The following is a 12,732-nucleotide window of genomic DNA, read 5'->3' as shown; positions in this document are numbered from 1 at the left end:
GTGGATAGAATCTGAATCCATTCTGTTTGCTCCCACTACAAAGCTAAAGCCGACTGACATTTTTAAAGGAGCTGCACCAATGTCAAATAGAAGTCAGTGAGGTTGGGTCTGTTTAAGTCTCAACTCTCCACCAGTTGGTAGCTGCATGGCCTACGGCAACTTCTTCTCACCTTGGCAAGAAGAACAGTAGTGTAATTAATCATTCACCTGACTCTTACTCATGTTCTGGGACAGACTGGGCATACAAAGTGAGAGGAAACAGTGTGTGGCAGGTGCTCTTTGGTTTCTGGAATGAAACTTGACTCACTTGGGGGCTAGTCTGTTAAGGTTTTGAATAGTTCACCTGACAGAAGTCTCCTTTCAGAGAATCCCCCTGTAAATTCTTAGATGTTTTTTTAAGCTTCATGTAGTTTTACAAAGTAAACGTATTTGTATAACAAAGGAATAGAATCAGTCTTGCTCAGAATACACCAATAATCGTTTTTTCCTATCAGGATCCACAGAGGCGACCGAGATCTTTTTGTTGTTGTTTTTCTTTTTAGATATACTTGTCAGTAATGTGTATTTAACATATTGTACATACATGGAGTATAACTTATTCTAATTAGGATCCCATTCTTGTGGTTGTGCATGATGTGGAATTAGACTGGTCGCATATTCATATATGAACATAGGAAAGTTATGTCCAATTCATTCCACTGTCTTTCCTATTTTTATTTCCCTCCTTTTCCTTCATTCTCCTCTGTCTAATCCAATGAACTTCTATTCTTCCCTCCCCGCTTTGTTGTGTGTTAGCATCCACATACCAGTGAGAATATTCAACCTTTCGATTTGGGGGTTGGCTTATTTCCACTTAGCTTGATAGTCTCCAGTTCCATCCATTTACTGGCAAATACCATAATTTCAATTTTTTTTATAGCTGAGTAATATTCTTTGTGTGTACATACCACATTTTCTTTATCCATTCATCTATTGAAGGGCACCTTGTTTGATTCCATAGCTTCACTATTGTGAATTGAGCTGCTATAAACATTGATATGGCTGCGTCACTACAATATGCTGATTTTAAGTTCTTTGGGTATATGCTGAGGAGTGAGATAATTGGGTAAAATAGTGGTTCCATTCTAAGTTTTCTGAAGAATCTCCATACTGCTTTCCATAGTGGTTGCACCAATTTGCAGTCCCACCAGCAGTGCATGAGCATACTTTTTCCCCCATGTCCTTGCCAATTTTATCATCATTTGTAGTCTTGATAATTGCCATTCTGACTGGAGTGAGAATGAAATCTTAGTGTAGTTTTAATTTGCATTTCTCTAATTGCTAGAGAAGTTGAACATTTTTTTCATGTATTTGTTGACCATTTGTATTTCTTCTTCTGTGAAGTGTCTGTTCAGTTCCTTTGCCCATTTATTGATTTGGTTATTTGATTTTTTTTCGGTGCTTAAGTTTTTTGTGTTCTTTACATATCCTGGAGATTAATGCTCTATCTGAGGTGCAGGTGGCAAAAATTTTCTCCCATTCTGAGGCTCTCTCTTCAAGTTATTGATTGTTTCCTTTACTGTGAAGAAACTTTTTACTTTGATACCATCCCATTTATTGATTTTTTTATTTTACTTCTTGCACTTCAGGAGTCTTGTTGAGGAAGTCGTTTCCTAAGCTGACAAGGTGGAGAGTTGGGCCTATATTTTCTTCTAGTAGGTGCAGAGTCTCTAGTCTCATGCCTACGTTCTTGATCTACTTTGAGTTGAGTTTTGTGCAGGGTATGAGATAGGGGTTCAATTTTATTCTGCTACATATGGATTTCCAGTTTTCTCAGCATCATTTGTTGAAGAGACTATCTTTTCTTCTTAGGTTGTTTCCTCTCCCATTCCCCTTTTTACAGCCCCCTCCCCCTTCAAGGGTATGAGTTTCCACTTCTTGGGACATCTGGAGAAAGCCATGACCTGTCGCTGTGGCTGGTGTTCGTTCCTGAGGGACCAGTGGCATTTCTGCCTTCCCATGGTGCCAATAACACTGAAGGAAACAGCTTCCCAACCCAGACCCTGGTGCGCTCCCCCCCCCCTCACACACACACACACACACACACACAAAATGGCTAGAGTTGAGAAATGTTCTTCACACAGGACATTTATACTTAATTTTTAAAAATATTTATTTTTTGGTTGTAGGTAGACACAATATCTTTATTTTACATTTATGTAGTGCTGAGGATCAAACCCAGCATCCCTAGCCTCACGTGTGCTAGGCGAGCACTCTGCCACTGAGCCACAACCCCAGCCCCATACTTAATTTTTTTTAAAAAGGGATCATGTCAACCTCAAGTATTTGAGTATCATATTTTAATAACATCACTGACAAACTCAGTATCCAAAGTGTTTTCAAGAATCATGTGCCATTTACACCATCACCAGAGTGAAGTTTCCTATAAGGACTGTCCCTGCTGGGCCAGGCCAGGATGTTGAAGGGGATTATGATGGCTGTCCCTAAATCCTTTGAAAAGCTTTGACTGAAGAATATTAGACTTACTCTGGGTAGTTTCAGAGGACAAAACCAGTATCAATGAAAGGAAGTAAAGGAAAGGCAGTCTCTACCCAGGGGAAGAGAGAGTTCCCAAATAGGGAAGTCCAAAATGATACTGACTTCCTTGTTAGGGCCAGTGCTTCTCCCTACTGACTTACATTTTGTCTAAGACATAAAGATTTCCCACGGCCATATTGATTTCATGTAATTATTTGAATCAAAGATGATTTATTAAATTTATGACAAAATATAATTTGAGTCTATGTCCCTGTTTAACATGTCATCCCAGAAGATTGTTTTAGGTTAAGCAGGCTGATTTTTAGTTTACAAACATGAGGGATTCCTATATTTAGGTGGAGACTTAGATTCAAAGGAGGCCCAGTCCTCAAATCCTATGTCAAATAGGATGCTGTTAGTGATTGAGCATGAGGAGATGCCCAGGAATCAATCTCACTGGCTCTGCCCTTGAGTGGTGTCACTGTTAGTTTAACAGAGAGTGGCCCAAGGTTCAAAGCCCATTAAAATAACTGGAAGGGGTGGGGGATTGGGAACTAGCTACTCAGTTCATATGTTGAACTCCTGCTGTGTATTTCAGCAACAAAACATATTTGCAACATTGTCATAAAGTATTGATTTTCTAAATGTAAAAGAGCTCCTACAAATCAATAAGAAAAAAACCAAAGACTCAAATTGAAAGTGGACAAAATAAATGTATAGACAGCACATGATCACTTCTTGGCCTTTTGGCTAAGATCAAGTATAGACAGCACATGAAACAGGACATGCTACCTCTTATACATTTGAAAAAAATGCCCAGATTCACATAAGAAACTCATTTTAAATGACAGCAAAAACCACCCCATGCCCATTGGTATCGCTGCTATTGAAGAAAATATAAAAATGTGTATTGGCAAAGATGTGGACAAAATATAACTCTGTGCACTATTGGTGGGAATGTGAAATGGTGTGACTGCTGTGGAAAACTGTTTATTGGGTCCTCAGAAACTTAAAAATAATATTTCCATACAATCAGTAATTCTACTTGTGGGTTTGTACCTAAAAGAAGTGAAAGAAGGGTCTGGAAGAGATATCTGTACACCCACATTCAGAGCAGCTGTTATTCACAACAGCCGAAAGGTGGAAGCAACTCAAGTGGCCATCAGAGATGAATGTAGTATAGCATACCATGGACTAGAATTCTGTTAGGGTCTGTAAACAAGTCAGGATGGTGCCTGGCATTTTGCCAGAGGGAGTGGTTTGTGAAGTAACGCCAGCGAGCCATTAAGTGTGGAGATTCCTTATTGGTTGACAGCTGTATCTAGTTTATGTTAATTAAGATAAGCTGTGTGTAATGTATATATACCCCTCCAGTCCTACAATAAACGGCTCCCACTCCTGCTGTATCAATCTACACAAGTTGCTCGTCACCCCCTGGTTAATTTGCTGCAGCCGGACTGCGGCAGAATTCAGTCTTAAAAAATAAGGAAATTCTGACATGTGCTACAACAGGATGGACCTTGAAGACAATATACCAAGTGAACAAAGCAAAAAGAGAGAGACTGTATGATCCCATTAACACCTAATGTAGTCAAATTCATTGAGATAGAAGGTGAAAGGGTGGTTTTCAGGGCCCGGGAGAAGGGGAGAATAGAGAGTCATTGAACAGAGTTACAGAGTTGTAACTATATATTTTACATAGGTACAGAGTTAAAGTTCTGCAAAATTAAAAGACTTCTAGAGATGGATGTGATGGTTGCACAGTAATATGAATCTATTTAATGCCAATGTATATTTGAAAATTATTAAGACAATAAATTTTGTGTTATGTATATTTTACCATAATAACAATAATTTTAAAAATCATAATGAGATGCCATTTTAACCTTTCCTAATGGTAAAGATCACAAATTAGAAAATACATTATTGACCCAAAGAGTGTGAAAACAAGCACTCTTGTGTTTTGTTGATGGAAACATTAACATACAATCTTAAGGTAGGACAAATTTTCAATATTTGTAAAAACTAAAATTGCATTACTCTTTAACAAGTCAAGCAAGTCTACTGCAAAGAATATAGCACTCTCTTGCAAGTGCAATGTGGCGTATAATTGCAACAAAGGATTGGAAACGATCTAAATGTTCCTTAGTGGGGCCTGGCAAAAAAAGTATTGCCCTCTAATAGCATATGGTAGAATAATATGCAACATTAATGTGAGAATACTCATTACATACTGACACAGAACAATCTCCAGATGGTAAGTGTGAAAAATTATGTATAGAATGCTACCCTTGAGTTTAAAAATAAAAGGAGAACAGTTTATGGGGCTATGATTTTATTTTGTCTAAAATAACTCCAAATAGAGGCAAGAAACTGGTATCAGGTAACAATGGTCACTCCAGTTACACCTACAGAGAAAATCTAGATAATGATGCAACAGTTGGGAGACTTTCTATCTACTGTTTCTCATCTTTTTTTAAGTATTTATTTTTTAGTTATAGTTGGACACAATGCCTTTATTTTATTTATTTTTATGTGGTGCTGGGGATTGAACCCAGGGCCTCGCACATGCTAGGCAAGTGTGCTACCACTGAGCTACAACTCCAGACTGTCATTTTTACCTTTTAAATTTAGTACGATTTATAGATGTAATCTATTTTAAAACTTTAATTAAAAAAATAAAGATTATAGTCTAGAAAGAAAGAAATATAACAGACACATTTAACCCAATGCCCTGCTCTGGGTGCTGTGGAGGCAGAGGGAAGGGTGCCTAGCACCTTGGGATCAAGAGTGGCTTTAGACAAACCACACCATGGAAGAAATTTCCTCTATTGGATAAAGAATAGTTGTGTATCTTCTAAGTTACAGTTTGTTTTGTATGAACAAATCTGTGAATTAGTGGAAAGTCCTGTGGATTAATTCACCAGTTAGGTTTTCTTTTTCACCTTGACTGTTAAAAAGTTACAAGCCAACTAGGTGTGGTGACACATGCCTGTAATCCAGCAACCCAGGAGGATGACATAGAGGACCACAAGTTCCAGGCCACCATGGTATCTTAGTGAGACCCTGTCTCAAAATTTAAAAAATGAAAGAGGGTTGGAGATGTCTCTCAGTGGTAGAGCACCTCTGGGTTTGCTATACTGGGTTTCCCAGTATAGCAAAAAAAAAACAAAACAAAAAAAAAAAAACAAAAAAACAATAACTTAACTTTGAAAAAAGCTAAAAGCAAACTTATGCCCCACCAAATGCATGTTGACAGATTCCTATAGTAAGCATTTAGCATTGGCTTTGTCCCAAGTTCCATTTTATATTCCCATATTTGGCTTTGTATTAGCCAGCCTTGTGTCATGGTGATCAAAATACCTGACAAAAAACAACTTACAGAAAGAAGAGTTTATTTGGGCTCATGATTTCAAAGGTCTCAGTCCATGACTGGTCGACTCCATTGCTCTGGGCCTAAAATGATGATGGAATTTTATGGCAGAGGGTGTGGCGCAGAAAAGTTTCTTATGGTACCCAGGAGGCAGAGAGAGAATGCAAAGAGCCAGGGACAAAATATATCATCCCCAAGGCATATCCCCAGTGACCTGCTTCCTCCAGCCATGCCCCACTTGCCTACAATTACCCCCTCCCCAGCAATCCAGCCAAACTATTAACACACTGCTTAGATTACAGATCTCATAATCTAATTGTTTTACCTCGAACATTCCTGGATTAACACATGAGCTTTGCAGGAGGACACCTCATATCCAAACCACAACAGGCTTGCTTTTCAACCTATTTCCAATGTTGGTTCTTTCTTTTATCTTTGCTTTCTGTGTAATCCACTTTACGCCCATTTTGGTATAAATTGGGTAAGTGGGTCTGTGGTGAAGGAGGGAGAAAGGGAAAGAGATTGTGAATCCATGCATGTCGTTTTCTTTGGCTCCATCATGTAGATTGAGTAAATGTTCTATTGCTGTGTTTCTCAGAGCGTGGTCCTTGGACAACAGCATCCATCACCTGTGAGATTGTTAGACATAAGCATTCACGGGGTTCACCTCTACCTACTAAATCAAATAGATAATAAAGCCTTGGAAACTGTTTTACATGCTCTCTGACTGATTTTGATGCACATTAAAAGTGAAAAACACAAGGAAACAAAAGAAAGATTGATTTTTAAATGTAACTACCCTCCCTGTGACCCATTAGACCTGCTGTGTTGTTCAAAAGAAGTAATGCTAGCTACTGTTATAAATAATCCCCACAATTTTATTACACAACATAGTAAGTTTCCTTATTTTATTTAATTTTTTCCAATGTCACAGTCCAGTTTGGATCAGTTCTGGGGGAGGTATGGAGAGAACAGTTTTACTAATTTGTTCAGCTAAACAGTTCTCCTCCATAGTAGAATTTGCCATTTTCTAGGACCTTGAATGTTTCCTCTGAATTCCCTGCATCTAAGAAGCAGGAGAGAGAGAGCAGGAAGGAGGCTTTGATAGCCATGTCTGGAAGTAACGTTCATTTTTTTCTGTTCACAATTTCATTGGTTGGAACCCAGTCATGTGGCTAACATCAGGAGAGGCCGGGAAATATGGCCTATCTGTGGAACTAAGAGGAAAAGGAAATAGCTTTGGTGAGCACATAATCTTGTCTCTGCCACACCCAGGAACCCAAGTGAATCCCAGACTCCACTTCTAGGTCATGTTTTGGTGAACATTGGTTTCCGTTTCATTTTCTAACCAAGTTTTATCTTTTCTTTTTTAACCCTAGCACCATGGGACTGAGAATCACTCTGTTTGTGACGGCCTTCCTGCTTTCTGGTAAGAACCTTTTTACTGTGTGAAGTCCTAGAATCTTTCCACTATCTCCCAATGCATCTGACCACTGCAAGTCCAGGCCTGACACTTGGTGGTTCTTGTACCATGTACCAGGAGACTTTCCTGGAGGAGAAGGAAGTGTCATGATTGAGCCCGTAGCTCAGATAACAGCAGGCAGGCCTGGCCTGGGATGGAACCCTCCTCAAGCATGCATCTTCTTCCATTTCACCCTCAGGGGCCTGGATGGACTGGGCTATACAGTGGCACCTGGCCATTGCACTGAGGCCCGGTCACTTGACTTCTGCTCCACACCTAATCCTTCTGGTCTTCTCTGTCTCCATTGATGGTACTCTTGGGTTCCTAGGAAATATCTGATGGACTTCCAAAAAGCCTCCTTCTGTTACACAGCATTGTGTTCCATGTCCCCTGCCTTTCCTCCTCCTCCTGTTCCTTTCCCCACCAGCCCGTGCCCATAGACAAGTAGTCTCACCTTACTATAGACCTTTGGTTATGTCAGCAGATTTACCACAAAGCTAATGAAGCTGATGCTTCAGGGCTCCCCACTCATACAAGTCCTTTCCGGTGGCCTTACAGTGGCCATGGGCATTTTGCATTTGAATTATGCAAACTTTTTCCTTAATAATTTCCCAACCCCCCACTTTTAGAAGCCTCAGACAATCCAGACCTTCCCTGTTTGCTGCTCTTTCTCAGTTTCAGTTTCTTCATCCTTGAACTGGGGTTAACAGAGGGTGCTTACTGCACATCCTGTGACTCAGTGCCTTTTAGTTTCTCCAGGCCTGCCCCTTCCTGCTGTTCATTTTCTCCACCTGTAGCACTGAGGGGAGGCCGTCTCAGTCATGGTGCGAGACAGAGGGGGCCAGTTTAGCCTGCCATTTGGCACACAGGCCACCCCCTGGCTAACAGGCCCTGACTAACCAGCCCAGCCATAAAGTCACCTCCCTCACATTGCCACAAAACATGCCCTGGGCCACTGTCTCCATGCCTGCTGTGGGCCACAGAGGATTGGGATACCATGAAGAGATGCTCCCTCAAATTATTTGCCTGCTGGCTGGGATCGGCCTTTTGTGATTTTTGTTTTCTGCTTAGCAACTTGGGGCTTGCTGAGCTCATGAGTGTGAAGTTTATAAGGGTAATGACAATAATGGTAATGACAGACACAGGTAATGACAACAGCCTCCACCAGGCTGTTGAACCCTGATGCAAAAAAAAGACCACCGACTCCAATTTTAAATCAAATTAAAGGAAGCTTGTATTGTGTATACAAAACAGAGAGCTGATCAGCAGCTGTCTCTCCCAATCCGGGCTAGAGATCAGCACCCCAGTTCCCCAGGAACAAGGTTTTATAGCACAAAAAGTTGTAAAGGAGGGTATCTTGAGAACTTACAGATAACAGGATTTTGACAAGCATAATACAAAGGCAGATAGCAGGTTAATGATTTACATGGCATGGTATTTCAAGGTAGGGAGTAAATTCAGATCCCAACATCAGAATTTATGTGGCACTGCTGAGGTTTCAGAGAGGATTGTCATCTGGTCAGAGAAAGCCAGGCATGGGTGAGTTCAAGGCACAGGCAGGCATTCCAAACAAGTTTAGAAACTGCAGTAATTTATAGTAAAACCAAAATTAACTTTTCATGACTTTGTGATGAGATGGCTCCCAATCTTAAAATGAAATTAGGCTGGGTTCATCACAGGCCAGTGACCTGCTACCTTAGTTTTGGGGGTGGTGAAATAAATGTGTATGTGTGTATGTGTGTGTGTGTTGGGGGGTGTCTTTGTGACAAGCGCCGTGCCAAGCATTTTTGTAAATTATCTCATAACTTGCTGCTTAGTTTTTGTTATTATTCAATTTTATTTACTAAAGCACAGAGAGGTTGTATAATTTACTTAAGATCAACTCAGGCACTAAATGGCATAGCTTAGACTCACAGCCAGCAGTGTAGATGCTGCACCTGTTCCCTGAATGGTGACATCAGGCTACTTCTCATAACCCTTGCTAGAGAATCATCCATAATTGAGAAAATCTCCTCCTTGGGGACCTGAACAGTATTGGTGGACCAATGTCACTACTGCCTTATTCATATTCTCAAGTTCCCTGACAGCACATCCCCTGCCTTACCTGCAGCTAACACCTGAAGTGCCCCTAAAGCTTGGGTCCTAGTCCTTCTCATCACAGTGACCAGCCCAGCTCTTATGACCTGGGAGACAAGGAAGAAAAAATACCCTGGAAACAAATTCTCAGAAAAGGCTCAGATGAGATGTCAGTTTCCCCATGAGCTTTCTGACTCTGCACATTGTAAGTGAGCAAGCAAAGCCAAGAAACCTTATCAAAACCACTCCCAGGTATCATTTTTGCCCTTGCCTTGCTTTGAAATTGCTTGGAAACTTTGTTAACTCCTAAAAAGAGTTTTATCAGTATTGAAACCTTATAAATAACGTCTCCAAATGATACCTGTTTAGGTTTTATGGTGGGTTGAGAAGATGAGAGATGATCTTGGGGGCAATACAAATTTTAAGTGGATTAGAAAATAACATTGCCAGTGCTCCACAATGTTATCTCCTTCCTCCCAGGGTGCACTCTGCGCATACTTGTCTAGTGGGTAGTGACCAAGCCCAGGGCAGGCATCCAATGAGAGACAGGAAATGAAAATGGCCCAGATAATCCACAGCAAAAATGCAGGGCTGAATAATTCATTTGATGACAAAGATTAAACACTACAGTGGAACTATTTTGTCCCCAATTGCATATTCTCCCGTGTCATAGAAATTGACACTTTATTTGCCAACCCTGCTCTTGAAGTTAAAATTAGATGAGAGTGTAAGATTGAAACAGGTAGGACGGGGCAGCCATGGCCTTGTAGAATTGGGTTATGATTTGTGATTTGTATTTATAAAGCTAAAGGGATTGCTAGGTGCCACTGCTAACCTCTGCTTCTATTCTGGTATCTGCATAACACATTTAACCTGGAACCAGTATGGTTTTGGAAAATAAGTAGATTGAACATCTTGGGGAAGTATCTTTGTAGTTTAACTTTTCTTTATTTTTAAGAGACAGGGTCTCTCTATGTTGCTCAGGCTGGCCACAAACTCCTGGGCTCAAGCAGTCCTCCCACTTCAACCTCGTAGCTGAAACTAGAGAAGTACTCTACGTCATTTCTGACCCAGTTTGGCTTTTGACAGTTACTCTCCTCTTGTCTGGGGGTTCTCTTGGTCCTAGAGCGTCTCATTTCTCTTGAGTTACACCTCTGGTTCAATTAGTGTACCTGGAGTGATAGTTGGAATCTTTTTTATGTTTTATTTATTTTCATAAAGTTGGTTCAAACTTTCATTCACAACCTATGGAAAGGTCTACTCTTTGCTGCCCCCTGGATTTTTGCAGGTTCTTGTGTGGATGGTTGTGTGAAGATAACATTTCTATGGTTAGGTTGGATTCCCATGTCCTGCTGTTGTAGATGGTGGTCACTAAAACCAGGCCCTATTCAGACTTACTGTTCCTACAGAATTGGCCCAGAGCCTAATGGCTGTACTGGAATCACTCCCTTGTGTCAAGCCACTATTTCAGGATCTTTTGAAATAAATGTACATTACACAGTAAGGAGTATCTTACCTCCAAATTAGTTGATCAATTTAATAGACTGTTTTTAGTAGTTTCCAGAGAGGATGAATGAACTGCCAGGCAAGTTAATCCACATTAAGAAGGATTAATACACATTAAAGGAAGATGGTTGCCAAATAGGATGCAGGTAGCATTATTTGAGAGGAAGAATAAAGCTGGCAGAGAAGAGAAAGGCACCAATGCTGGCAGACTTATGGAGAAAGAGCCAAAGTTTGAGACTCTGGTTCATTTTTCCTTTGTGAGAGAAAGAATACCACTTTCTTAACATATAAGCTGGGATTTGGGCTCCCTCAATATTATTGAGATTTATGGTATCATAGGTCAACTTTACAACAATTTAAAGATATTAATTGGTTTTATTTTGTACCTCTAGAATCCAACAACACATGATTCCATAAAATAGAGTAGGTTCTCTGAGGAGCTGAGCAAAAGAGGTTTTTGGAGAAGGGCCAAAGCAAGCAGAAACAAAGAGCCGATTGGTCAAAGTTACTTTCCTTGAAAGGTGGGGGCAAGGAGACAGAACAATAGAAAATAAACAATTGGTTAACATCAGATTATTTTTTGTAATGATTAAATGATGTATGAATTAAGGAGAGGGAACTTCACTGTCACGCTGATTGGCCTGTTTGAGACATTTGGATGCCTTTCATTCTCCTGATTTCTTGGAAAGTCAGACAACAAGTTAGTTCTGGTTTGGTGGTGTGGAATTTTGGCATGGATGACTTCATTTTAATTTTTTAACAATGAAAATGAAAACACTTGTAGCCCTTCCTTTATGGCCAAGATCTTACCTTTGTAGTTGATCTATCCTACAGAGGTACACCTTTTTACATTTCCAAGCTATAAGACTAGATTCTGGGACCTCAAAATTAGTCAAACATTTTCCATATATTCCAAGAGCCCTTGCACATTCTTATGTCCATTTTTACTCTTTCTTTCATTCCCTCTTCCTAGATAGATAGATGTCTCTATTAAAAACCTTTCAAATACCCCCCCCCCCATTATTTAATAGTCACTTTTATGGTCTTTATTAGGGAAAAATCAGAGTAAAAATAATTATATATAATTGCTATCACCATATATGTGTAAACCCATGAATATGTTTCATTCAGTATTGTTTCATACATACTTTCTCAAGTTTCTACATACTCTTCATTTTTATAATGTTTGAAATTGCAATAGTCTTTTAAAATTTTTTTTTAGTTGTAGATGGACACAATCTTTGTTTACTAATTTATTTTTATGTAATGCCGAGGGTCAAACGCAGTGCCTCACACGTGTGAGGCAAGTGCTCTACCACTGAGCTCCAGCTCCAGTCTGCTGCAATAGGTTTTTGAATTAAAATGTTAACTTTGCTTTATTTTTTTTTAAGTGTGCATTTTATTCATTTGGGTGTATTATCCCATTATCTTTTTTCATGGTTACTAAAGAGATTTTAGGATCATGATCATTGTTTTATAAATACTCTTCCTTCATTCTTAAAAGAATCACTTTTACTCTATTTGATTTATAAGTTTGGTTTAAAAAATATACACACACACACACACACACACACACACACACTTTGTGTTTATCAGGCTCACTACAATGTTTCTTAGATTTATTTTCACTCTATTGCCACTATTTCAGGGTTTTTTGAAATATATGTACATTACACAGTAAGGAGGGTCTTACCTCCTTACTTGTTTGGTACTTAAAAAATGCACTTTTGATCTGAGGACTCATGCCATTCTGCAGTTTTATAGATTCACAACTTCTATCTCTTCCAATATCACTTAT

General features: G+C 39.6%; 1 protein-coding gene across 6 annotated transcripts in view; it reads left to right on the top strand.

The window, feature by feature from the left end:
- Cd86 (CD86 molecule) overlaps positions 1–12,732 on the top strand; it is a 68,495-nt gene that overhangs the window by 30,581 nt on the left and 25,182 nt on the right. For all 6 annotated transcript variants that reach the window (XM_015486874.2, XM_048794655.1, XM_048794656.1 and 3 more), the window contains exon 2: positions 7,270–7,319. In XM_015486874.2, coding sequence (XP_015342360.1) covers positions 7,270–7,319 — 50 coding nt within the window. The remainder of the gene's footprint in view (positions 1–7,269; positions 7,320–12,732) is intronic.

The sequence above is a fragment of the Marmota marmota genome, unplaced genomic scaffold (assembly GCF_001458135.2).
Source record: "Marmota marmota marmota unplaced genomic scaffold, marMar, whole genome shotgun sequence".
Taxonomy (NCBI): domain Eukaryota; kingdom Metazoa; phylum Chordata; class Mammalia; order Rodentia; family Sciuridae; genus Marmota; species Marmota marmota.
The sequence above is the reverse complement of the archived record's forward strand: the minus strand, read 5'-3'. Positions and strand labels throughout refer to the sequence as shown.